The 19,618-nt window shown below is 45.6% G+C and overlaps 1 protein-coding gene across 1 annotated transcript in view; it reads right to left on the bottom strand.

The window, feature by feature from the left end:
* Positions 1–525: 525 nt before the first annotated feature.
* JUP (junction plakoglobin) overlaps positions 526–19,618 on the bottom strand; it is a 60,461-nt gene continuing 41,368 nt past the window's right edge. The window contains exons 7-15 of the mRNA XM_066586415.1: positions 16,302–16,405; positions 11,802–12,140; positions 11,415–11,570; positions 9,566–9,685; positions 5,822–5,972; positions 5,606–5,727; positions 5,431–5,470; positions 4,568–4,716; positions 526–3,063 (exon numbers count right to left, since the gene is read on the bottom strand). Of these exons, the coding sequence (XP_066442512.1) occupies positions 4,583–4,716; positions 5,431–5,470; positions 5,606–5,727; positions 5,822–5,972; positions 9,566–9,685; positions 11,415–11,570; positions 11,802–12,140; positions 16,302–16,405 (1,166 nt within the window). The 3' untranslated portion in view covers positions 526–3,063; positions 4,568–4,582. The remainder of the gene's footprint in view (positions 3,064–4,567; positions 4,717–5,430; positions 5,471–5,605; positions 5,728–5,821; positions 5,973–9,565; positions 9,686–11,414; positions 11,571–11,801; positions 12,141–16,301; positions 16,406–19,618) is intronic.

The following is a 19,618-nucleotide window of genomic DNA, read 5'->3' as shown; positions in this document are numbered from 1 at the left end:
ATAAACCCTGTGAAATCATGCAAGTCCGTGCAAACAGGGGCCTTCAGTGTGCAATTACTCTTCACAACAGAATGTCGCGCTCAAAATGCAGGGAGGAAAAAAAAAAAGTGAAGGAGCAGGTTTGTGCATTCATGTGCGGCCGCCATTAGAGAGTTCGATAACGACGCTATGCAAATATGCAGAAAAATAGAGCAGGTTTTATTTTTAGTTTTTGTTCTTGCACACGGGCAAAAGGTGTCCAAAAAAACGGGTATGTGAATGAACTCATTGAAACCAATGGGCTTTATCCTCTGCTTATTGCGCATGTGTATTTTGTGCGCGCAAAAACATCCGTCCGAAGGAGCCCTTAGGGCGTGTCCACGTGGGGCGGGAAAAAAAAAAATAGGGCAGTAAAACCCCAGCATGGGTAAAACAATCCCCAAGACGTCTCTGGTCCTTAAGGGGTTAAGGTAAATTAGTTTAATGTGTGACATGTCTGTGCAATATGCATGAGAATAGAACATAAGTGTAATAAATGACAGCAACTTGATTTTTTTTGTTTTATTAGCTGCTTTGAGTCTATACAAATATTACAGTATAAAGAAGCATATTCCAAGTTTCATTGATCCCCAAACATAAAAAAAGTCAAAAACACAAAGCAGCAGATTAGATTTATTGCCAAAACAGATTCATTATGAAACCGAAGAGGGGAATGTATATACATGGTCAAAAACATTTCCACGAGTTACTATTAGAATGTGCATTTCTGGACTCCACCGCCAATGCTTGTAGATGGAATGAAGACTTAAGAAGTCCAGGCATCTCAAAAGAAAAAAGAAAAAGGCTTTAAAGTGCACCTTATGCCCACACAGAGACAACCACCTCGGTACTCAACCCTTTATCCAAGTGCAGGGTGTCGGGCTTCACGTGACATTAGGAAACCCCCAAGACGTTTATATGACTTGCACATTTAAAGTGTTAATTTTTTTATTATTTACTATACATACTTTTCCCGTTACTATCAAGATTCAGAAAAAAAAAAGTTAAAATCTGAATAATCTCCAACAAGGTGATATAAGCAGTAGCACTTGCACAAAAAAAACAAAACAAAAAAACTTAGTGGTAACTGTCCGGATCCGGGAGGGTCTCGTACGCAGAAGTCTTTCAGCATGGAAAGTATTTGGCATCTATTTTTTTTTTCTTGTTTATAAAAAGGAGAAGAAAAAAAAAATCCCCAAAACACAAAAATCTGAAAATAAATCTCAACTTCAAAATCAGATGCCCCTTAACCATCAAGCAACGTGGTGTGTAGGTGTTTGAAATGATGTTGAATTTAAAAAGGGAACAGGTCACCATCGCACCCCTAAAACTGACCGGCGGGGAATGAGAAGAAAAAAAAAAACTTCTAATGACCTTTCGTTTCCTAAAGTGCCCACAAACCAATTCGATTCCAAGGTGACCTTGTTCCATATGCAGATTCTTGAGCGGCCGAGCTAACCGCATCTTTTCTCTTTCACTTGTGCCAAGCTGTCTATCAAGGCATAAGTGGGCGTGGTTAGCTCGGCCGCTCCAGAATGACTCTTCTCAGTCGATTTGCATATGGTGCATATGGATAACTCTGGAACCCAATTGTGAAGGTACATGAGAGACAAGGCATTCCAAGTGATTGATCTTTCATACCCCGTGGGTCAGGGAAATCCATTTTTAAAGGGCGAGATGGTGGGAACCGGTTACCAGGTTTTACCTCTGTGATCCTTTAGCATCAGTAATAAAGCTTTCTTAGCATGACCCTTTCATGAATCATACGCCCAACATACCTGCATAAAAGTTCTGAGCCGTACGTTCATTAGCCTCATATGGCCCAGTGGGCGCACCCGTACCACTTCAACATGGATGCTCCACTGTAAACCCGCCTCCTAATCCCCTGATCGATATGGACGCCACCCGCCACTCAATCTGTTGCTTGCACAATTGGTTTAACCCTTTGCTACTGGGAAGACAGTAGATTTCTCAGTGGATCTGGAGCACCTTACTCAAGGTCAGAGGAGATGTATCTACAGGAAGGCACCCACTTGGCCGGAACAGTCCAGCTCCGTCCAGAGCAAGTTAGTGGTAGAGAGTAAAACCTGGTGACGGGTTCGCTTTAAAAAGGTCATGAATTATATTTAAAAAATGACCCATCACTTACAGGTAGACATGTATGGATTAACAAATATTCAGAAAAACAGAATCCAAAATGAAATTGGTTTTCCACCTAAGGGCGCGTTCACACGCAGGGGAAAATCCACACCAAAATCTACCCACTGGTGTGGATTTTGATGTGGATTCACAGCAGACTTCAATTGAAAAGGGTGAAATCCGATACGGATCCATATCAAAATCCGCAGTGTAGAATACGCCGGACTCTGGTGCAGAGTCTTCCCATTATGTGTGAATGAACCCCCAGACATTTTTACATGGTGAATGGGCGACCTGTAAGAGCTGAAAACTAGTAGACAAAAACCGTAAAACCTGCAAATTTGGATTATTCACAAAAAGCCAATTACCATTACCAAAAAGACACCCCCCACCTCGCTGTAGTGACATTGACCGTGCACGGCTGTGTGGGGACCAGTGTCACTATGGAGGACATAAAGCACTAGAGATGGGCAAATAGGCAAATGAAGCCACCTCGTAATACAGCTGGTAAGTAGTGGGAGATATACTGCAACACAACAGCCGAGGAGAGAAGCTTTCTGCATATTAAAATTATAAAAAAATTATATATTTATATATATATTCTAAACCTCTAGAAACAAAAACTCTTTAGGTCAATGCAAACATGAGAGTAAAAAGTAGCATGGAGCAGAGCAGTGGGTTAACCTCAAGGCCCAAGGGGTTAACATACTGCGTCCTAAAAGCCAGATCCTGTATGCGGAGAAGGTGTAAAAAAAAAAAAAAAAAGGAAAAAGAAAAAAAACGACCCCATGCAAAAGTATCAAATAAAAGCTTCCTTTAAAGAGGGAGACGTTGGGGTGCGGTAGGTGCGGGGACAGGGTCTTTGTAGGCACTTCTGTCTGGATTGTTTTCTTCCACAGTGAGGAGCTGAAGGGCAAAAAAGGAAAAATAGGGATGAGATTACATTACAAAGCAGCAAAAAAAGTCATTTGGGGATTACAGTGACACCCCTCACTCCATATATCATACAGTTCCAGATTACAGGTCGCATCCACTGTGGTGCCCAAACAGCACCATTTCTTGGGCAAATATTTGATATAGAATGTCACCACCACAGAATTCAACATATACCGATGTGCTAATAGTCATGGGATAGCAGGATGTAAATTGGTTAAGTGGCATTACCTCAGGTGACGGCTTGGGAACACCGACATGTATAAGTTCATGTGAGTGAGGCTGAACTCTGGCCAGCGTGCTCATGGGAAGGCAATGCGAACGATCAGAGTTCAAACAAAGAAGGATAGTCCCCGGGGGCAGCCATCTAGCCTGCCCCAGCCATTCAATGCAGGAGGCCCCCCACACATCCCGTCAGTGCAGGGTACTTTAGCTTCCATGGGATATGCCTCTGAACACCCGACACCAGACAGCACCTCACCTGGTCCGATGAATTACCATTACCAAATGTTTTTGGCTTACAGGTGGATTTGTCAACTAGGCATTGTACAGGCTGGTGGCAGTGAGTTCTCCTGGCATGGGTTGGGTACACTGGTCTGCATAAACACATCATTGGCCGCTGCTGTTATGTTTCACTGCTTGGTGACCATTTGCAGCCTTCATGGGCTTCATGTACCCCCACAATGATAGGCTACTCCAGCAAAATAATGCATTGTGCCATTGGGCCCAAATTGTTCATAAGTGTTTCAAGGAGCATTCCGGAGAGTTCCTATGAAAGGTGAAGCCTGCATGTTTGCCCAAGACAAACTCAAATGAGCATTCAAGGGATATGGTGGAGAGGTCCATTCACACCTGAAATCCTGCACCTACAAATACTACAGAGCTGTGGAGGGCTATCCAAATGGCAGGGCTCCATATCCTTCCAAACATCTTCCGTCCACTTGTAGAATCAATGCCATGTTGAGATGCTGCACTTATTCTAGAAGGAGTCCTACATATTAGTCCCTGTCCCATGACTTTTGGCATGTCAGTGTATAATGAGCAGGGGTACAAAGTGTTAATTACAGACAGTAGTCATAACAGGGCTAGACAGTGTCTAAATACTACTTCTATACTAATAAAGAGGTATTCCCATCTCAGCCAATCATAATGGGGGCATTTCTATGGTGTGGTCAGTAATAAGGAAACCACCAAGGGGTTGCACTATGCAGTTTCCATTGCCCCCATAGAAGTGAATGTTGGCAGAGCGGTGCAACCATTATCAATCAGACTTAACACCTATCATATGAACAGGCGATGAGTAATGGTACAACCCTTGTAACATAATCTGGTCTGTGGGCACCTCCTCCTGCGCGGATCATACACCCCCAAGCCATCATGCCCCGCACAAATCAAATTACTTCTATTCAAAAATGGCAACCAGGGAGAAGGAACTCTGGACCACTCCGGCTGGGAGCGGCACACTTTGCCTACGTACCTTGAGCTTTTGGCTTCAGGACATAATGTTATCGTTGTACGGCATTCTTCCCACATGGTCACTGTAGGCTTCCATTCCAAATTCTTGGTCTAATTCTGCCATGTGGTCTGCTTGATTGTCGTCAACGTACATGGTACGATACTCAATTTCTGAAAGGAAAGAACCATCATGTGAACAGGCATTCACGGCGGCATCTTGTAGACCAATGTGCAAGAAAAATAATTAAAAATGGGACCAATGTACTGAAATGGAGATAAATTCTGCTTGTGCATTATCACAAGTCACCAGCAGAGGTCAGTACGGTAATGGCCCTTTTAGATGAGCCAATTCTAAATTTGAACGGCCCAAGGGTCATTTTAAAAAGTATGGAACGGAAAGGTATAAGCAGCCCCTCTAGAGTTGGGGTGCAAAAACCAGACACCATATTGGAGGGGGCCTATTAAAATTTTGGCTATGGGGTCCCATCAATTGTATCCATGCCACTGCGAGGGGGTGTTTATGACAATCACAGTGCAGTGAAAACAAGCCGATTGTGAGGTGCCCTATTTCAGAGATCCCCATGCTAAAGCTGTGGGGTAACCCAGCAGCAAATATTCAGTTTCCCTGCAGTGCCAGTGAAATTTAAAGTTGCAGTTACCACTGCACCAATGCATGTGTATACAGGGTCCTCCAGAAGGAGATGCTTATTGCAGTCACTCTAATTAGGGTCCTGCATGACGGACCCCAACTATAATAACTCGAACAACCCCTTCAACCAAAATCTTAGTGCACACAAATAGTTGAAAATGACAAACTCCACTCTGCAACACTTTAAAGTCTGGCTAGCAAGTGCCCAGCTATGGACTATAGGTTCTCCAACTTACCATCTGTGTACGGATCTCCAATAGGAATCATGCTTTGAGCCTATAAAACAGAGGAGATTCGTTAGCGTAAACCTGATGAGATGCTTTACAGATGTGGAACGTGCAGAGAAATCCTAACAGTAAGAACAGAAATAGCAACGTTACTCTAGCTAATCTAGCGGAGCTGATTACTCACCGCTTCCCAGGCGGCGGGGTCTTGGCGGAAGATTGCATTAGTAAGCTCCACAGACACTCTCTTCCTGTAATCAGGGTTCTTGTCCTCGGAGATACGGAACAGGACAGCGGCGGCATAGGTGGCTGGAAATGGAACAGATCAGCGGTTACCTGATGCACATCCACAGGCGGTCACCAGCGTTCCAATTACTTTAGGGGGTAACTGAGTCAATCTTACCTGTGCCCTCATTACGGGAATGCAGGAGCTCCATTAGCGGAGCAGAGGCGCCCTCCGCATCAATGGTCTCCGCTGCCTCCTTGTCCTGTGCCAGCTCACAAAGCACTCCTGCCGCCACTCTCTGAATGTTCTCCACTGGGGAGTACAGGAGCTGTAAGGGGCAGAAACCGAAACACACCATTAGAGAACAGTCGGCAAACAACGCTCATGAAAAAAGGTCAACTTTGCAAACGTACACTCAAATAAAAAAAAATCCATCACCTAGAAGTTGTTGTTTTGCTGTAAAACCCGGCATGCGGTTCCATCTCAGGTCGACATGTAAGCGATTCAAGTTGTGGTGTGATTTAGATGAATGGTCTTGTCACCCGAGACCCTAAAAGTTGTTTACCCCCACCCCCTTGGCCTATAAAAAGGCTCTTGGAGGCCCCTTGTGTGTAGTGACCTCTTCCGCTTGTGTAGAGCTTGTTGGCCACTAGACGCCTCTACGACGCAGAGAAGAGATTTCACCCAGTTACCAGATCCTGAGAGGGGCGCATTATTGGGATGTCGTATTGATGACTTGCCGCCACCTGGGCCGTTTAGACTAGTGGATGAGCGCACACACACAAGGCGACCGATGCAGCCATGTAGGAAGACCGAAGAAGGTCCTCAGGAGCCGACTGATTCAGGGGGGTCCACGGCACAAAGGGAGAGTAGTGGAGAACATTACCCCTTGGTCTAGAGATAATTTTCCTTGGGACCAGAGGGTTGCTTTAAATTCAATGGGGAGCGGAAATAAGCTTCTGCCAGACTCTTGCAGGAACAATGGATTGGACATACTGAAATCCAATATACCCGATCCGTCTTTTATCCAACATCTTCTCATGGAAGGAGAGTTGGGAAGCCTCTATAATCCATAGATGGTTGACTGACAGCCAACTTTCATTTAAGTTATATGAGCGCCATAAGCAGGCTTCCTTAGCATTGGCTCCAGTATGGAATCTCCTTCCATGATTGCTTCTACACACATATAGAATATACGCATATAGCATATACCATAACCTGGGAGTAATGGTGAAGGTTCCCCATAGTGACCAATTAAATCTAGGGCAGCAGCTATACTTTTTACCCATTCCCCCTCTGTTGGCCGCAGGTTCACCATTAAGGGTTATACCCACTAAAGAATCCTATAAACTCATCCTATACTCTGTATTGATCCGCCGTCTCTCATTGAAGAAACCTTTATTTTAACAGCAACCCTGCGCATCAACATCCTGGAAATATGGATCAAGTTAATGGAGCAATTAGATGCACAAATGACTAATTAATGAGGCGGTATGCTTCCAGCTCAGGACTTCCATGCTAATCAATTACAGCGTGCAGCGGCCAGCTCTGGACTATCCGGGGACCGCGGCCGCACAAAGCTTCCTCTGCAGAACGGCTGCCACATTTGTCAGCATTTATTACCAACACCGAGGCTTCCAGCAGCCATGAGGACGGCCTAATGGCCAAGGTCACCAGGAGGGCACATAGTGCGGCGGCTAATACAATGAGGGATTTGGCATCAGGATAACACGTTACATGAAGCGCTGGAATGTCCGCCGCCTCCCGTTGATGGGATTTCTATTCTACTGTATAATAAACTAACGGAGGAGGATTATAAGTTTTTTTTTCTTTTTTTTTTAAAGACTTTAACAACCACTCATTGATTTTATACCAGTGAGGTTGAATCAGATACAGCACCACCACAGGCCGAGCATAAGGGACCCCCAAACATCATTCGGGGGATTTAAATGCCGCTGTCAGAATTGACAGCAGCATTTAAAGAGTTAACAGCCCCGATGAGCTGCACGGCATATTGGAGCTGTTGCCGCCGGCTGTAAGAAACAGCCGGCACCCGGTATGTATGAAGAGAGATCGCCACGTGATCTCTTCGTACATAGAACGCTGATACAGGCCGTCAAATGTCATATCGACTGTCACAAAGGGGATAAATATGTAGCAAAGGAGAATTACATTTTAACCACAGAGGTGCTGGATTTCCTTGTTTCCTGTGGATTCCTCAAGCCGACTGCTGTCTATGCACTCCATTTCTCACAGTAGTATTGGTTTGGTGAGCTCCTATGTAAGTATTGCCAAGCCAATAGGTGGTATAAAAAAAGACTAAACAGACCTAAAATTTGACAAATTTACCATCTAGCATTGGCGCATTTTAATACGGCCAGTCTTAGCTGCCCGAACTTTGGACAGTATTAGTAAGTGTGTCCGCATAAAGTACATCGCAGAGAAGACAAGCCTATGAGGATATAGCCTGCAATTCCTTAATTTGTAATTCCATAGTATCTGAATTTTTTTTTTTTTTTTTGGGGGGGGGGGGGGGGAGAAGGGAGGGAGATATATAGCACTCTGTAGTATGAGGCATTTGATTACATCTACTGCAGCAATTCTGCTAACCGTATATTAGAGGAATTACTATTCAGGCAGGCGATACTATTAAGGTAAGCGATAACTAGCCAACCCTGCAATACATAGGCAGCCTGGATGTGCCAGAGCAAGCTCAAGTTTGCGACCGACTCATAGGGGCTGTTGCTATTCTGATATTTATATACCCCAAGGCCTCCCTCACACAGGCGCTTGCAGTTTACTGCGGTTTCAGCAGCGTTGTCATGTATTTTTGACATTTTAGGAAGCGTAAAAAAAAAAAACTCTAGCAGGCGCCATCTGGGTCCCTGCCACTACTCTCTAGAGCTCCGGGCACTTGTCATCGCCGACAGAGCATCTTTTGCTAGTGATGGGGTTTGAAGACCCTGCCTCCAGCAAGAGATTGCGCCGATTAGCTGAGCCAGCAAACTTAGCCAATCACAGCCAGCGCTGGATGCATGAATCACAGCCATTCATTGAATGGCTGTGATTGGTTCATCGAGCGCTGGCTCTGATAGGCTGAGCCTACGCTCGAGGAACACATCAGAGCAATCTCTTGCTGGAGGCAGGGCCTTCAAACCCCATCACTAGCAAAAGATGCTGTCGGCGATGACAAGTGCTGGGAAGCCTGCCCAGAGCTCCGAAAAGTAGCAGCAGGGACCCGGACGGCGCCTGCTAGAATACTGATTTATTTTTTAGATTTTTTTTAGGTAGTGTAGCTAGCGCTTGCGTTTAGCGCTGTCAAAACGCGGTATTAAGTTGTGCCACGTTTTCAACAGCACTGAAAGCGCTGCCCATTCATTTCAATGGCCGGCGCAGGGCTGAAAACGGCCAAAGATAGAGCATGCATCGCTGTCAGAGCGCAGCGTTGGGGACGCTGCATTTTAACGCTTGTGTGAGCAGCCCCATTGAAAAGAAAGGGACCGCTGTAAAGCGTTTAGCGCAGTGCTGAAAAGGCAGTGCTAAATTCTATACAAAAATGCCTGTGTGAGGGAGGCCTAAGGCTATACTCCTACATGGCAGAAATGCCATTTTCCACAGCGGAAGCGCATGTAGAAAGTTCAGATTTCTTGAAATCTTATTTACAAACTGTAGGAAAGTTACGAAGTGTAAACTAAGTTGCGATGTGCCTTTTAAATCCGCAGAATGTCAATTTAGGCTGCGTATTTCAACTGCCAATTCCCATTAAAACCAATGAGAGGTGGAGAACATGTGGGTTTCGGTGCAGAATCTATGAAGGGTACACCATGCGAGTATCATAAGAAGTAGTGGTCTTCGTGAAACCACTTCTTTAAATCTGTGGCCCCTTGGTGGAAGCGCCCCATAGAGGTAATACGCCCTTACCTGTACAAACAAGGGGATGGTGTTGAGCCTGTAGATTTCCATGCGGTTCATGGGCTCTCGGGCCAGGATATGCAGCGCTCCGGTGCAGCCTTCCACAATCTCCTCCATTCTGACACCATCCTGGGGAAATAGCATGTGACAGCCGATGACGACTAACCGGACAGTTTTCCACTCTACTTAGCACAACGCATCACGCATTTTAAAAAATAGAGCGCACAGCCCGGACCAAGGGAACGGCTGCAAATGAAAAATTCATGTTGTCACATCTATGGGACAGTGACAACGTTCAGGATGATTGTACTTGGGGATGGGAGAAGGACTTTGCTTCTGTTTGTGTAAATGTAAGCCTTGCAGCAAGGACAGGGAACGTGAATTACCAAGACATTGAGCTAAAAAACTAAAAAAGGTTCCACATTGAGAAGGAGTGGGGAGGGCAGATGCCATAGTAATAAGGAGAAGCAAAATTGGAGTTTTCCACCCCAGACAGGCCTTGTACGAGAATGGTATATGGGCACCTTGTCTCCTACAGGACATCATTGAGCGGCGCTCTTCAAAAGGGGCTGTCCCACCAAAAAAATGTATCCCGCATCCACAGGTGACATGGCAAGTCTATGATCCCACAAGGATGCCAGGAATGGTGCAACTCAACCAGGGGAATGAAGCAAGACTAGACTTATGACCACAGCCCCATTCTCTGCCAGGGCCATGAATGGTCACTCATGCACAACGCCGCTCCATTCACCCAAGGCTGCGCTGTTCTTCTGATCTTTGGGCTACAGCGGTCAGACCCCTTGCAGTCATACTATAATCCTTTATACTGTGGATAGGTGGGATAACCTCTTTAAAAGGGTTGTTAGAATATAAAATTAATTTTTCAGATGCCTGACCATGTAAAAACATAAGAGAATCATTATTTGGCTCTCCTTCAAGTGGGGCGGCTCCAGTGAAGGGGCGGCTCCAGTGAAGAACCGGCTGTCGTCAGCACAGGTTGGGAAGTCAGGTGAACGTTGCAGCCAGTCAGAGGCCGCAGTGCCACCTCCAATTCTTTTGACATCAGCGCTCACATTCTGGACGCCATTCATTCTAGGAGTTTGGAATGGGATGTTGCAGCGATTGGCTGCAGCGGTCATCTGATGTCTGGCCTGTGCAGACAGCAGGATCTTCATTGGGGCCACTTGGCTGTTTCCCCCAGAAAAAAAAATAAAATGCCCCCCCCCCCCCCTTTTTTTTTAAAAATCGCATACGCGGCCATTAAACTTTTTACTCAGACGACCCCTTCAAGTCAATGATACTGCCATTGTGAGTATAGGTGACCAATTTCATTGCCATAGCCTTAAAGGTGTTTTTCCCACCAAAAATAGTTGTCCCCTTTCCAATCTATTCCCTCATAGATGTCCGATAGCTGAAGTTTGCCTGCTGGGACCCACAGCGATCCCAAGATTGGTGCAGCCTAAAATGCCTCTGTAAATGGAGCAGTGCCCACGCTCAACCACAGTTTCCATTCACTTCTATGGGACAGAAGGAGATAGTTGAACTCGTCCGATCTCCCTTCATACCATAGTAGTGAATGGAGTGGCGGTCAAACGCGCTCACCACCACTCCATTCATTTGGAGCATGCTGATCTTTGGATCGCTGGTGGTCCCAGCGGTCACACACCCAGTGATCAGACATTTATCCCCTATCCAGTGGAAAACCAACTTTACGGTGCGTTCACACCTAGTAGAAATGCTGTGGATCCACACCAAAATGTGCAGCATTTCCGCATCAATAATCACTGTAAAATCATCCCATTCCTACACCAAGACCCATCTACATACAACCAGATGGTGACCATTTATGTGAACTCACCGTGTACGGCTGCTGGGTTCCTGAAGCTGCATGTCTCTGTGCATCCTGGTGAGCTTTAACCAGCAACTGCACCAGACGAGGAATAACCCCCGCATCATGAAGTGGGGCGTAGTTGGCAGGACACAGAGCCAGGTTTCGGATCAAGCCAATGGTTGCCTGTTAATTCAAATAAATGAGAAATTATAGAAAAGGAAACCAAATCGATTACCTGAAAGAGGGGTAGAGTTAAAAGATAAAATTATTACTGCCTGTAGCCGCCACTAGGGGGAGCTGTGAGTTCAATGAGAGTTGTAAAGTAAATCTGCTTCCCCTACTAATAGCTGCAGGCAGTAAGAATTAAGATGGGTAGACTTGAAAGATGAGTTTCCAGAAGCAAAGCCATCTTACCTTGACCAGTGGCCACTGGAAGGGTTGGCCAATCAGTTTGACAATGGCTGGGATGCCATAGTGAAGTCGCACAGAGTTCTGCGCCACCTCTGCATCAGAGTGACGGCTGGTGAGATGCCTTAGGGCGCAGACTGCAGGTTCGGCAATGTCGTCCTTGTCACTTGCTCGGAGGATGGTGTGGATCAGAGATTCCACCCCGTTGCTTTGGGTCACAAGAGTTTTGTTGCGGCTGTTGTTGCAAGTCAGATTGGACAGAGTGCCGGTTGCGCAGGTCAGGACGTTGACATCATCTGAGCTCAGCTGGTTCACCAGGACCTTCAGCACATTGTCCAGGCCCTCCTGCAAGCGACAAGCGATTATTAGAAAGCTCAGTTCTGGTTGATGTTCCAGATGCTTCACAGAGTTCTGCTTTTTTTCACCACTTGTGATACCTGGAAACCATCAGCAATGTGGCCACCTACTGACACATCTTAAGCTTATTGTATACCCCAGAGTGTACACAAATGTTACCATCCTGAATAGGCTTTATTGGTTAACACCCTGTCACCAAAATGTTGCAGTGCTCATTAAAACAAACACATACCTAGGTAATTAAATATTCACAAGTTACTCCTTTTAAAGGAGATACCAGTTGTAAACTATATCGCATCCTTGGGAAAGGACATCAATAGTAGGTCCGGCTGATTTCTGCAGGAAACGGACAGCTCCATTCTTACTGCAGTGGCCAGGCTTGGTATTGCAGGTCAACGTCCTATTCATTTCAGTGGGCACATGGCTTGCAATACCAAGCGTGGCCACTGCAGTAAGAATGGAGCTTTCTACTTCCTGTAGAAATCAGTTCAGTACACAAGTGCAACAGCCTGGAAAACAGTCAATTGGCAGGGTGCTAGGTGACAGGCCACCAGCAATCTACTATTGACTGAAGGCCCTCAATACATTTTAAACTGGGCAATCCCTTTAAACATATTAATGAACCTTGCAAATTCTAAGTAGATAAGTGAACAGGAATCAGAATGGTTATCAGCATGCTGATGGTTTCCAGTTTGAAAAAAGGGGATTTCAGCATTAAAAATACACAAGAAAAGTAATAAGGTGCTTCAGTTAATATAACTATGCTAGATTTTACATTTCTAAATGAGACAATCCATGATAATCCGAGATGTTACCGATCTCTGCTCTTCTGGATTATGTAGTTATAGATTAAGATCTACAGTGGTGACAGAATGGGAGAGGACACAAAGGCTGAGTGTTCCAACACATGCCGAGGTGTGGTCCGCTCATAAACCGCAAACCTCTGCAGGCTTACAGGTAAGGTGTGTGCAGGCGCTCAGGTCTACACACCCATGTTTGGTTTAATTGCAGCCTGTAATATTGTTACAGGAGTGAAATGAGGCCGAAGCCATCAACGCCAGTATTTTATGGGATCGTCTACAGTCATCTGCATTATCTTTAATTGCCGATATCTCCCTGTAAGAGTCCAAGTGGGCAAATTCTACAAGAGCGTTCTGGCCGTAGCCCAATACAATCAGGTGATAACTAGCAGTTCAGAGGAACATGAGCTCTGCAGGGACATGGGGAGACCATCATCCCTTCCACAACTGGCGAGATTTTACCAGAATTGCATCAGCATCTCAAAATGGGCACTTTTTTTGACCGCAAGACTATCCACAGGTCTACTAGATAGCTGGTGGCCAAACAAGCGTTCAGCCAACACCTCTCTTCCAACCCACTTGCCTGTCTACAGAACAGAGGAGAGAAAGCCACTACCAAATATCTCAGGTAGCGGCTTATTTTCCCAACAGAACAAGGATTGGGTATGTTGAACTCCAACTGTCCAATCCTTAACTCCTCCGACATCTACCAGTGGGCAAGAGTCAGGAAGCCACCCATACACATTATAGGATCTTGCCAAATTTGTCAGTTTGGTCAAGCTACATCTAATTTGTAAGGCCACCCCAAGAGCTGGATATTTGCTACAGAAATTAATTCTTCCTGCACACTTGTGGAAACCAGTGCTCCAAAATGCTCCATTTTTCCACGGATTCCGCATGGACGACCTCCATTGCCTTCAATGGACTCCATCCAATCCACGGCCCTTCCGCAATGTAATTGCACAAAAGGTTGCGGATTCCGCGGGATGACGTGGGAAAAGCACGAGTTAAAGAAAAAAATCTGTACTGCGCATGTCCGCCGGGGAGCCGTGCAGACTATCCGCAGTACAGATAAAAAGAGAAAATAGGTACAAGCGGACTCTGCTGCTGGCAGAACCGGGGCCCGCATGCACAGGGGGCCTAAAGCAGCATTTACACATGGTGGAATTGCTGCAGTTTACAGTACATGTGGTTTTTGAAAACTCCATCCACATGTGGTGGTGAAGAAAAACACGAACACAAATTATAAGCAAGCTGAAGATTCTTATTGGAGTTTTATAATCTGTTGTAATGGGCATGTAAAATACGTCAATTTAGTTGAGGATCTCGCCACTAATCCTCAACTAACCCACAAGTCCCCCCCCCCCCCTCCCCACTGTGTGGTTGCACTTTAAAAGGTGCCCATACACATTAGGAGACAGTTGGCTGAACCATCTGATTAATCTGTATGAGGGTGTCCTGACTCTCCTAGAAGGGCAGATGTTGAAGACGAAGGATCAGGCATATTGGATTTCAACATGCGTGATCCTTTGGTCTCACCGGAGATGAACCCTTCTCCCCTTTCAAAATAAGTACACACTTGGCTGAGAAAGCATGGATGGGAGGAATAGTTGTCAGTTGAAGGTTATCTCCAAGTATGTTGGCACCTTAAAGGTGTTGTGCCAAGTTATCCCTTGTTCACAAAACAGGGGTTAACTCTGATGGAGGTCCAACCTCTGATTCCAAGAACAGCGAGCCAGTCAGTCCCTGAGTGAATGGAGTGGTGGTCGTGTAGGCGCACTGTGGCTCCATTTACTTCAATGACTGTGTCAGAGATTGCTGAAGTGCTACAACACTCTTGCAACCTCACATTGAAGTTAATGGAATAGCGGCATCCATGCATGACTTCCATCCCATTCGCTTAGGGACTGACCAGACTCCCGTTTAAGAGATTACTAGGGATCCCCCAGTGATCATAGAGGGCATTTTAGATCATGGCACAACCCCTTTAAAAAGGCATGAACGTCCTACAGATAGACCTGATGATGGGTGGAAGAGGGATTCATCGTTAATTCAGCTATAACCTAATGACCAAATGGAAATGAATGAAAATCTTATTTCCAGAGAACTTTAAATTTATTGAAAACTGCGTTTTTTAAAACTTTTGTAATTTCTCGTGAACAGAATTAGCCCCTCTGCTAATAAGTGAGCATGCACACATGAATATGGCTGCGATGCAGTATAATCTGGACATGACATGAATCTGCTTATTACAACTTTCCATGACACAAGTCTGTCAAATGACCAAATTTCTATGAAACCTGGTGAAAAAAGGTCACATGGCTGATAACAAGTATACAGCGGCTGGTGTAATTACTGGCGCCTTACTTCCTCACGTACGATATTGCTTCATTTATCACATATCAGTTTCTGTGAAAAATCACTTCCCTTCTGCTGGATAGGGGAACTTGTTAATTCTCTGAAGACATCATGTCCTCATACGGTTCCTGTATGGACATTCTCCGAGTCGCCAACAAATGAAACGTCGGATTTTCTTCAGTGTAAATGTATTGGAGGCTCGAATACCCAGTATGGAACCATCATCCAATAATGTGTAGGGTCAAGAGTCCCAACGGCCTATGTTGTTGAGTCATACCTGGATGACGTTCTAAAGCGAACATGGCAACAAGTAGACATCAACTGACCATACACCAATGATACCCACTAATCTAGACACCATTCTTAAAGCCCCCATGAACAGTTTTGTTGCCTAAACCCACTAATGGCAGGGGGGCTTGCCAACTCTCTAAAAATACTATTACATGGGCAGTTACCCAAGTAATTGTTCAAAAGAACGATTATGGCTGACTGACAACCAGTGTAAGCACTCACTTACTTTTTTGGCGTTATTTGGTTCTTCATCTCGCCTAAAAAACAAGTGATTATCAGACCCCTTTAAATGGGCAGTTCATCTATGTATGACAGCCTGTTTATTCCGAATGGAGGTGGATGTCCAGAATAGATCTCTGGCACGCTTCACCTCCATTCATATTCGTTGGGAGCTTTGGTGACCAACCGTTGCCCCATGTAAAAGTACACTAATGTGTATTGGGGCAGCTTATCTTTCCCTGGCAGATGTTAGGGAAAGGATCAGGGATGTTGAATTTCAATGTCAAATCCTTTGGTTTTCTAGGAGATAAGCCAGCACCAAAGCTGTGACTGTGGCTTAATTCCCCAAGCACCAATACTTGGCCCAGTCCAACATTCATGTATGGGGCACCCAGAAAAATGATTGTCCAACAGTACTTGAAAGTGTATGGGCACCTTAGAGGTTAGCCTAGACTTTTCAAATGATGTTGAAGTTCCTTACCTGTTTAGTGGCCACATCAGACAAGTTTCTAAGAGTCCACAAGCAGTTCTGTACAAGCCTAGGGCTGGAGCTGCTGAGATGTTTCCCCAGAGCCTGCATTCCTCCTAGAAATGAAGAGGTCAATTAAAAGAGCCATCTGAACAAAGGATAATTTGTAATCATCTAAAAACAATCTAGGAGAACCAAAGTAACCATAAAGTGCATGCCACATATATACTGAGATACAACTTAAGATGAGAGGCTCGGAAACAGAACATTTCAGAGGGTATTCCAGGATTTTTACTATTGATGACCTATTCTCAAGAGAAGTCATAAAAAGTGGATCAGCGGCAGTCAGCTGCTCAGGATGCAATACCTCCCGCCTATTAAAATTTCCAGCTTTGCCCATAATGAGAAACTGAAAGTGTAATAGCAGCCCTTGAACCCACCGAGTTCAATCGGAGCAAAGAAGGTCAGCTATTACATTTCCGACCCTGACCAAAGATGAAGACATCTGGCCCGCTGCACTAACAGAAGGCTGGACTATCAGTGGGGATCCCTAGTGGCAGACACGTGCAGATAGGGCATCAATAGTAGAAGTCCTGGAATACCCCTTTAACATCTAAGTGACTGATCATATGCCTTTCGATGGCGGTCACTAATGGGCTTCATTCTGGTGCGCCTTTTTACAGGGCTGCATTAGAACAACTTGGCTCTCCCATGCCATAAGAAACAAGGACTGGACTGTCTGGTGACTGCTCTGCAGTTGCTCTAACAGCAGTAACCGTGAAACCTCCAATCCCCACTATTTAACCCTTTGCATGCTGTGGTCAATTCAACTACGGCATCTAAAAGGCTGAAAGAGGAAGGAGGCTCCCTCTGTCACCTATCAGACACCCATGATGCAATCACTGCATCCTAATGCATTGCCATGGCACCTAAGGGCTGGAAGATGGCCTCCAGGTCTGCCATGCATGGTGGCCTATGAGGCTCAGCCACTAGCTGAGTTGCATAGACAATATAATACACTGCTATACTGAAGTATAGCAGTGTACTATAAGAACCATCAAAAGGTAGAGATATTGAAGTCTCCACCTTTTCCCCCCTTTGCATCACTGGAATTGTGCCGACCCAGAGAAGGTTATCACAATATTTATTCTCCACACTGAACACTATAAAATTGAAAATGTTAAATAAGAATAAATAGTGGATTTTATTCTACAACCCCACCCCAAAAAAATAGTTATACATTTATTTTATATGTACCCAAAAAGGTCTACAAAAGTTGTAAACTACAATTTGTGCAAAAAACTAGCCCTCATAGGTCGACATATAAAAATTTAAAGGGGTTGTCCCGCGAAAGCAAGTGGGTCTATACACTTCTGTATGGCCATATTAATGCACTTTGTAATGTACATCGTGCATTAATTATGAGCCATACAGAAGTTATTCACTTACCTGCTCCGTTGCTAGCGTCCCCGTCGCCATGGTGCCGTCTAATTTCAGCGTCTAATCGCCCGATTAGACGCGCTTGCGCAGTCCGGTCTTCTCCCTGGTGAATGGGGCCGCTCGTGCCGGAGAGAGCTGGTCCTCGTAGCTCCGCCCCGTCACGTGTGCCGATTCCAGCCAATCAGGAGGCTGGAATCGGCAATGGACCGCACAGAGCCCACGGTGCACCATGGGAGAAGACCCGCGGTGCATCGTGGGTGAAGATCCCGGCGGCCATCTTGGTAAGGTAAGTAAGAAGTCGCCGCAGCGCGGGGATTCGGGTAAGTACTAAACCTTTTTTTTTTTTAACCCATCCCTTGGGTTTGTCTCGCGCCGAACGGGGGGCCTATTGAATAAAAAAAAAATTTAAAAAAAAAAAACTCGTTTCGGCGCGGGACAACCCCTTTAAGTTGTCCCACCATAGTCTCCCAAACAGATCTAATATCCCTGTCGGAGGGGCACAAGTTCCATCCTTGGCTACACAAGATTTCTGGCATATCAAATGAGTTTTTATAGAATAAACAATAATTAGAGAGCTGATTAGATCAATAGACCATCAGCAGCAGGATCACATGCGATGAAAACAGAACTCCAACCTCGATGTGGGGTTGCGCAAATCATGAATATGGGTCTGATTACGTAAAAGACTCAAAACTGTTGCAGATGTGGAAGAGTCAAACTCTAGTGATCTGTACTAAAGCACCACAACTGCGGAGGGCAATTACTTCCACACCATAACACACGACTACTAGGATCTCCACTCCTGGGGATAGAAGTACATGTGCCGAAGGTTCCCTTGTGAGCAAGCGCTGCACGCAGAGGAGTGCGACAGGTTAGGAAGCAGCTTTTGTACGCTTGGTGCCTTCAAGCTATGCCACAGTGCATCACAAAGGGATGTCTGACGGCTCAGAACAGACGGCCAAGCAGCTGACTCACCGGCTGAAAAATCAGTGAAACGAAGGATTACGGGAAGAAAAGGGGAAAAATTCACACGATACAACTAGGATTGCAGGCAAACTGTCCTCCAAGGTTCAGGAACTCATCAAGTCCTACTATTAACTATAGGAAGACGTCACTATATGATAACCAAGGGCTGTACGGGACTGGACATGCATGGTGCCCCATGTGTCTACGGGTTGTGCCTGGAACGGCAGCTCCGCTCTATTATCACTCATGCACAAACTGTGGCGTCTTTAGGCCTCATGTCCACTGGACAATTCTATTTAGTAAATCCGCGCGGGTGTCCCGCACGCGTGATCTGCGCCCATAGGGATGCATTGGACACCTGCAGGTAAGTAAATACTTGCAGATGTCATTTTCCCTGCCGCGCGGATTGCACGTGCAGGAAAACACCCGCAGCATGCTCCATTTTCTTTGGGTTTCCTGCACGGACGGCTCCCGCAGGCTTCCATTGAAATCTATGGAAGCCGTCCGGATCCGCGGTACACCCAAAGTTGAATTTCTGCTCTGCTGCGGGAGAGCAGGAGTGCAAAAAAAAAAGTCGTGGATGTGCTCAGCCGGCGTGCTGAGCACATCCACCAGGTGGAAGGAAAGACAATGCGGCTGCGACAGACGGGAACTCGCAGCGTCCAGACAGGTAAGTAAAATTTATTTTCAGGCCTCATGTCCACGGGAAAGGAGGGACCCGCTGCGTGATTCTGCATGGAGAATCCACGCAGGCCCGAATTTCCTAGTGGACATGAGGCCTTACTTGATAGAAAGCAGTGTTGTAGTTCTGGACAATGCATTTTACGAAAGGCCATACTGTAGCATGGTTGAACTTGGGTGGTAACATTAAGAAAAGCAATAGGCCCCCTGCACACAATTTCCGCCCCGAACGCCTGCATAGA

Source organism: Eleutherodactylus coqui, chromosome 13 (assembly GCF_035609145.1).
Source record: "Eleutherodactylus coqui strain aEleCoq1 chromosome 13, aEleCoq1.hap1, whole genome shotgun sequence".
Classification (NCBI taxonomy): Eukaryota; Metazoa; Chordata; class Amphibia; order Anura; family Eleutherodactylidae; genus Eleutherodactylus; species Eleutherodactylus coqui.
The sequence above is the reverse complement of the archived record's forward strand: the minus strand, read 5'-3'. Positions and strand labels throughout refer to the sequence as shown.